This window comes from Morone saxatilis, unplaced genomic scaffold, assembly GCF_004916995.1.
Source record: "Morone saxatilis isolate NCDOM2014 unplaced genomic scaffold, NCSU_SB_2.0 Contig7, whole genome shotgun sequence".
NCBI lineage: Eukaryota > Metazoa > Chordata > Actinopteri > Moronidae > Morone > Morone saxatilis.
Genome location: NW_023340246.1, coordinates 17,507,493 through 17,515,624, shown reverse-complemented (window position 1 = coordinate 17,515,624; position 8,132 = coordinate 17,507,493). Strand labels below are relative to the sequence as shown.

Below are 8,132 nucleotides of genomic sequence, written 5' to 3'. Positions count from 1 at the left end.
TTTTATGAGTGATGTACTCTGTTCCTTTAGATGTGTTATGTTCTGTATATAAGTCACACTGTGCATTAACATTAATATTTTTAGTTGACTGTCTGTTATCAAAGAACCAGGGATTGTGTTCAGTAACGAAGTATTGATCCATGCTAGAGACCTTGCACTAGGGATGTTGGGTGATCTGTCACTTTGATCCAGACTCAGATATTTAAACTATTGGATGGATTCCAATGAGATTTTGTACAGACATCCATGGTCATCAGACAATGACTTTTGTTGACTCCCCAACCTTTCTCTAGGTCAAGGTCCCTAGGGGATACATTTTAATGACTTGGGTGATACTCTGGCTTTTCCTGTAGTGGCTTTTTCTAGTGCCACAGTGAAGTTGAAATATTTTTTGACATATCTCAACTACTTGCAGAATGAATTGCAGAGAATTTTGGTACAAACATTCAATTGTCCCTAAAGGACAAACTGTAATCCCCTGGTGTTTCATTTAGCACAAGTCAGATCTAAATTTTAATTTGTCCAATACTTTGGTTCTCGGCCTGCATAACTGCAAAGACTAATGGCATTCTCATTAGCTATATATGTGTTTGTTGTGTCGGCATTAGGAAAAAAAAAGTAAATAATTAAATTACGTGTGTATATAGTAGATTTGGGAAGCTGCATAATAGGAAGTTCTTGAGTATATTGCTTTCTTGATGTATAATCTTTAGTATGCAGATTATCTGTAGTTCAGTTATCGGTGTCTACATAAAAAACAAAACTAAAATGCCAATAAAAACCTCAAACAGTTCAGTATTCCTCCCCTAATGTTAGCACATTGGCAAACCCCTCTTCCAACAGACACTTGGAGAGGTTATAATTTACATATCTAAATTATAATTTCAAAATGCTTTGCTTGTGGATTTGGGCCACTAAGAACTTCATTGAGATCGATTCAATAACTATCCATCAATCGCTTAGTCATAATTACAAGACTATCTTATTGTAAAGAAAACTGTGTCTTAAAGAATTGTTTATATATTTATATATAGTGAATTGTGTATAGTGATTTCGTAACGATTTGTTTGTGCTGTCAGGTTCCCAGGAATCAGTAACTGCCTGCTGGATCACAGCACTTTGGTGGAAGGTATTATTTGCATGTAGATTTGCAAATGTATTATTGAAATGACTCAGATGAACCTTCTATAACAGTTTGAATCTTTACAAATCATAACTAAATGATCTGTTATTGTTAAACCAAAATTGGGAGGAGCACAAGACGTGGAGATATAAAAAAGGAGCAAAACTGAGAATAGCAGCAGCCAAATAAAGCCAAAAGGTAGGTGATGCAGGAATTTTGCTTAAACAATATTACTGACAATTGTCACTGAGTTTAGACATTAAATGTATTCTAATCCACACAGAATTGCTACTGAGTGATCATGGCTGAGTACAAGCTGGAAGTGACAACAGGTAACGTGACAAATGCAGGAACATTGGACCACATACATGTCATCTTAATTGGAACTAAAGGGAAGAGTGAGCGAACTGAGTTGGACAACTTTGGTGTAGATTTTAAAACTGGGACGGTAAGTTGAATCCAATTGTTGACGGTTGTTCATATATGTCTCAAATAACATCTGTTTTTGTGGCTGCATGAGTGCTGAGGTGTCATTTGTCTACACTGTTTTAAGTGAAGACAATCATGTAATCTTACTCCATTTATTTTACTCCACTGCCATTATGGTTATATGATATAGGATCAAATCAAAGTCAGTCTGTTTTACATTGTTTTTTCTTCTTATGCTGTTTGATGTTACCATGCAGAGACATATTTGAGATGATGGCAATAGGAAGTGTTATTGCATTTAACTGAGAGAAAAAACAGTATGGGGGTATTGTTGGAGTCTGCATAGTCTTAGTTTTAACATATACTGATAAAAGGCTGTGACATCCAGTGTTTACAGTGCTCAGTATCAGCAAAAACAAGTGGTGTTGCATTGATCTGATGTATTTCTTATGTTCCTACTTTGTTACAGCCATTGGGTATAATGTACCTGAACCCTTTTTTTCCAGACAGGGATTTACACTGTGAAAACCAGCCTGTCTCTGGGGAAACTTCTGCTAATCAAGGTGGAGAAAGATGCTTTATTTTTTCTCCCAGAGGATGAGTGGTACTGCTCTAAAATAGTAGTGACGACTCCAGAAGGAGATGTTATTCTTTTCCCCTGTTACAGATGGATCTCCAGGGGGGAACTGGTGGAGCTGAGAGGAGGAAGAGGTCTGCTCCAAACTACCCAAATAATTAGAAAATTATAGGATATTACTTCTGGTTTTTAAATCAATATTCTTGGTTAGTTATGTCACTTAAAATTTTACTGATGTTATGTTCTTTTTATGTCTCAGCCATGAAGGTTTTTGAGGACGACCATCCCCTGTTGATTGAGCATCGGGAAAAAGAGCTGATACTTAAAAAGAGCTTGTACCAGTAAGTTTTCATGAGCACAATATGCCCTTGCAGCTGCAGTTGGTCTCAGAAGCTTCTCTGGACAAATGTTTATGTGATGGGCTTTTTGCTTTTCCTTTTTTAGATGGGAGATTACTGATGAAATGCTACCACACATGAGTCATTTCAAACAAATGTCTGAGCTCCCAGCTGAAATCTGCTTCTCCATGTCCAAATCAATGGAAATGATTTATACAAAAAGAATAACGTGAGTCAGCCATTCCATTATTTTTTATGGGTTATTTGTAAGGCAGAGAGTTACTGTGAAGCATTAATGTTAGTATAGCGTTTAATTGTCTGCATTTTGCTTGGCTTTATATTTACCCATGCTTTTTTCAGTGGTGCTGAACTCATGTTTAAGGGGCTTGTTGGATCTACTGAACAATGGGAGAACATTGAGGACCTCAAAAAAATCTTCTGGTCCAAAAAGACACCAGTGTCAGGTAGAGCTCTAGTTCTCCTTATTAACTCCCCTCAAAAATTTAATTCTTATGGTATCATATATAACAACAGGCGACTATGCATACATGTATAAATGCTAATACGTAAACTTAAGTCAGCCACATAGGCCCTCAGTAGAAAGAAAAAACATGAAGTATAGATTTATATGCTACATTGTAAAGGTAACTGTTGGTTCTCTGCCAGTACGGTCAAGACAGACCGAGACAGATTATATTTGCCAATTGCTATTCTTCCAGAGTATGTTACAGAACACTGGAAGGAAGACGACTTTTATGGATTCCAGTTTCTGAACTCAATCAACCCCAATGTGATCAAGAGGTGCTCTGAGCTTCCCCCAAACTTTCCAGTCACAGAGGAGACGGTGAAGCCTTTCCTGGAAAAGGGAAGCTCTCTGCAGAAAGAAATGGAGGTATAGAAAGAAGATGAGTGGCTAATTCAATTCAACTTTATTGTCATTAACACAATGTGCAGGAACCTATGTAAACAGAGAGGGTGCAAACATGGGTGGGTGCGGGGCACATAGGGACATACATGGCATAAAATAAATATGGATGAAGACACAAACATAACATTTGTACAACTGAAACTTGAATTGAATGAGGTAGTGTATGTTTGGGTTATGTAATAGAGCTGTGCAAATGGCAGTAGTGCAAAAGGAAAATTTACTTGTAAAGCAGTGAGAAGTTATTTAATATGTCTAGGTCTAAAACATTGGACAACAATTTGACTTCATCATATTATCTTGATTTATTCATATAAAAAAGTTTTTGTTTTGTTTAATTTCCAAATCTGTGCAACCTCTGCCTGCCACAGTTCTTTTCTCTATCTTTCCCTCCCATACAGAAAGGCAATATATTTCTCTGTGACTTCAAGAGGATGGATGGACTGCCTGCTAAGGCGTACGATGGTGAATCTCCACGTGTGACTGCTGGTCTTTGTTTGTTCTACATAAACCCAGAGAACAAGTTACTGCCAGTTGCAATACAGGTATTATACTAACAAAAGTAAGTTAGTGACAGTATTTATATTGCATATGGGAAGTTGTAGAATCATAGGTATGTTCAGAGACCATTTTAGATGATACAGTATTATTATAGCTATGTGTAGGTTATAGTAGCTGAAAGAGCTTGGGATTTGAGGTCACATCACACTGCATTCAAATTGTTAAAGGTTAATGGATAAAGCACACTTCACTACACATTTTTGTTTGAAATTAACACTAAATGGCCAAAAAGCACCTAACACAGTGGCAGCTAGTTTACATGCTTTTGCATCAGGTACTGCATGAGGAGACGGTAAAGCAAGAACGGTGCTTCATACGCAGTGGCTCTACAGAAAGTTTTATAGTGTGAAATAGTAATACATTTGTATTCGCATTTAAAGTGCATCAGTGTGTTTTAAACATAAAAAAGTGTTTTTCTCACATTCCAGTTACATCAAACACCTTCTGAGGAGAATCCCATCTTTCTGCCCAGTGACTCGGAGACGGACTGGCTGCTAGCCAAGATCTTTATTAAAAATGCAGATTTCATGCAGCATCAGTCAGTCTATCACTTCATGAACACTCACTATTTGGCAGAAGTATTTACTGTCGCCACCCTGCGCAGCTTCCCTGTGATACATCCCCTCTACAAGGTATAATTACAGAGTCACAGTCACAGAGCTGGTGCTTGTTTGATGTTTTCAAAAATAACATTGAAAAATGTGTACGTTGTCTGAAATCAGAAAGACACACGTTTGGCTTTGTTACCATCAGGAGTTATAATGTCAGACATGTTTTTCTTGCAGAGAAAAAAAATTTAACTTGTTGCGAGTTTGTTTGGTTGTAGCCTGCTTTGACAATGGGAACACACTCAGGTTGTGCTTCCTGTTATTTGCTGATTGATTAATAGATATAATTATGTTAATTGATTTTGGTGTTGACTACCTTCTCTTTCTTTACAGCTGTTGGTCCCTCATGTCCGTTACACTCTCCAAATAAATACTATGGCCCGCAAATCTATTTTTGCACCTGCCGGGATTTTAAGTAGAGTAAGGATCTTTAACATTTAGATTTCTATATAGTCAGATAGTGAAACTATCACAGTATTGTGTAAACCACATCTACCTTCAGTACTTATTTATTTTGTTGTTTAAGGCCCATGAACTAATCTGATCCTTATTATTTGTGATTATGATTATTAGAGTTCACTTGGATACGATGGGATGACAGAGCTCATGAGAAGGGCTTTCTCTGAACTGACCTACAGCTCCCTCTGCCTGCCAGATAACATCACTGCACGAGGGCTGGAGTCTATCCCCAACTTCTACTACAGAGATGATGGCCTGAAGCTGTGGAACATCATCAACAGGTTAGACAGTTGACAGTGTGTCAAGCACAGATGTAATTAAATGGCTGAATTAAATCTTAAAAATTATAAAACTGTTTTGTGTTCATCAGCTTTGTGAAGGCAGTAGTGGAGTACTACTATCCCTCAGACAGTGAGGTCTGTAAAGACACAGAGCTGCAGGAATGGATCAGTGAGATATTCACACATGGCTTCCTAGGAAATAAAGCCTCAGGTATTAAACTCATGTTCGAAAGTTATTTGTAAACACAACCTATACCATTTGTGTAGTATATGGTAGTAAGCATTTTGTCGCATACACAGTGAATGCCAAAGATTAAGTGATAATGATTGTGCTGCCAACAGAGTGTCCAGCATGCTTTAATACTGTTGAGGAAGTGATCAAGTTCATCACCATGGTGATCTTCACAGTGACGGGTCAACATGCCGCAGTCAATAATGGACAGGTGAGCCAAAATAAACTTGATAACTGATCAAACACCTGTATGGAACAAATGGCAAATCTGGAATAATTGTTTTATGTGATGGTTAATATATGCATTTCTTTATAATAGTTTTCCATGAAAAATGGGCACACAACCCCACAATAATTGGTGGAAAAATTACTAAAATTGACAAAAAAAGACTAAAATGTTTGCTGTGTTTTTTCCACAAAAATTATATTTTTCTAAATTACTTACATTCTTTCTACATCAAATCCAAAATCTATTAATGTGCAAATATTTATATTTCAAAAGTTGTTTCCTACTTCACAAACAAGTCTATTCTCAGTTTATTTTGACAGGAGGTTTCAAGTTCCCACATCGCACTTGTGTTTATTGGACCGTGAAGTAACAATCAGCAAAATACATCTTTGAGTGAACAGGGACTTTTACATAAAATAAATAGTAATTGAAACTTCTTTCATGATGTAGTTTGACTACCACTCCTGGGCGCCCAATGGCTCACTCCTGCTGCGCAAACCTCCTCCAACCACTAAGGGGCAGTCAAGCATGAAGACAATTTTGGAGACCCTCCCAAATGTTGGACAGACGGTCAGTTTTGCAGCAATGGCGTGGATACTTTCGGACATGTACACTGATGTGGTACGTTTGGTGATAATGAACGCTCATTAAAAACCCAACCACATTTGGAAAGTGCAAAAATGGCAGAACAAAAAAAAACTGCATCAGTCTGATTCACTGTTTCCTTTTGTCAGGTTCCCCTGGGTACATACCCCGAAGAACGATTTGATGAGTCTGCCCCTAAGCAGATAATTAAGGAATTTCAAGCAGAGCTGTCCTGCCTCAGTAAAGCAATTACAGAAAGAAACTCCCAGCTTGAAGTTCCCTACACATATCTGAACCCTGCTCAGATGGAGAACAGTATAACTATTTAAATGAATCCCATAAAGTAATTTTCTGTTTCTGCATTATTAACAATCTCTTTCTTAACACCCTTCTTGCTTGGTGCATTGCATTAAGTGAGATGGTAGAGACAGTTAGTGAGGTGTTGCATACTGGGGGAAGAAGACTATTGTATCAAGCAGGGCTACGGTAGGGCACCTGTATCATTGTGTGAATTATGTATTACATGTTGAGTAATAACTTAAATGAGAAGTTTTGGGAAGGAAATGCTGAAGCACCAGTTCGGACATGGATGATATGTATGTATGAGTGATGACATAAAATTAACTGCTTGGTACCCCTAACAGGAAATTATCTCACATGAGAAAAGGTACCTCAGAATTTATCTGCAAGTAAGACCAATAATATGGTAGCATATTTTCTTCCTGCTAATACAGCAGCTGTTAGAGGATTTTACAGTAACTGAAGTTCTTTATATGTGTGCTGTGTATTCAATTTCTTTTTACTTTTTAACTATGTGAGTACAGAACATAGGTTGAATATGGTGATATATGACTGCTTAAGTACTTATGCAGGGTCACTAGTATGAACTTTTCATATGCTATCTATTAATTTACTTTGTTTGCAGTTCAAATAAAATGGCATGTGAAACGACATACAGCTTGTGCTGCATACTTATTATAGTTTCAAGTGGTTACTTCATTAGTAATTCTAATCATAAGCAAGTCAGTTGTTTCTGGAAGCTAAAGACTGATCATTGAGTTCAATAAATTATTCCACCTCCCTTTCCTGCCTAAGTTTGGAGTGCAGAGAAATTAACATTATGCACTTTCAGTGTTTGCAGCTTGTCCCACAACACACTGACTGCGTCAGTCCACTTAAACTAATTTTATCAATATATATATATTAATATATTAAACTCACAAACTGTTTATTGTATCAAGATTATTATATTTCTCCAGTAATAGAATTTTTACTCAGTTCATTTTCCAATCCAATCAGAGAGACTAAAGGGAAATGATAGACCTACAAGGTTTAAATTAATTTAATCTAAAACATTCAGGGCTTCTGAGAAAACATTTGGGGCTCCCTTGCACCGTCCATGGTGTAGAACAGTGATTCCCAACCTGGGGGTCAGGACCCCCACTAGGGGTTGATTTTAAGGGGTGTAAGAAAACTTAAAAATATACACAATAGGCCTACATCTCAGCATCTGGTTAATTTATGTGAAGGAAAGTAATGTTAAAGTAAATTGTCAAGTAAGAAAACCTTTCAAGTCTGTATGATTGTTGAAAAATGAGAAAAAAAATACACTATACAGACAGAGAATTGTATAAAAAGTTCCCTAAACAGGAAATAATCTGCATCCAAATTATAGGCAAATTTCCCGCAGCTACTGAGTTCACTATTTGGCTGATATATGGTGTCCAGTAACTCTGACAGAGTGGGACCTCATTGTTTCTGCCTCTCTTTGCTGCACGATCCACA

The 8,132-nt window shown here is 37.1% G+C and overlaps 1 protein-coding gene across 1 annotated transcript; it reads left to right on the top strand.

Moving 5' to 3' along the window:
• Positions 1-1,424: 1,424 nt before the first annotated feature.
• LOC118341000 (hydroperoxide isomerase ALOXE3-like) lies at positions 1,425-7,234 on the top strand. The gene is made up of 13 exons (XM_035679166.1): positions 1,425-1,571; positions 2,059-2,263; positions 2,389-2,470; positions 2,828-2,931; positions 3,187-3,359; positions 3,794-3,937; positions 4,382-4,585; positions 4,895-4,981; positions 5,135-5,301; positions 5,391-5,512; positions 5,644-5,744; positions 6,213-6,383; positions 6,497-7,234. The coding sequence occupies exons 1-13, from the start codon at positions 1,425-1,427 to the stop codon at positions 6,674-6,676; spliced, it is 1,887 nt and encodes a 628-aa protein (XP_035535059.1). The 3' UTR covers positions 6,677-7,234.
• Positions 7,235-8,132: the final 898 nt, after the last annotated feature.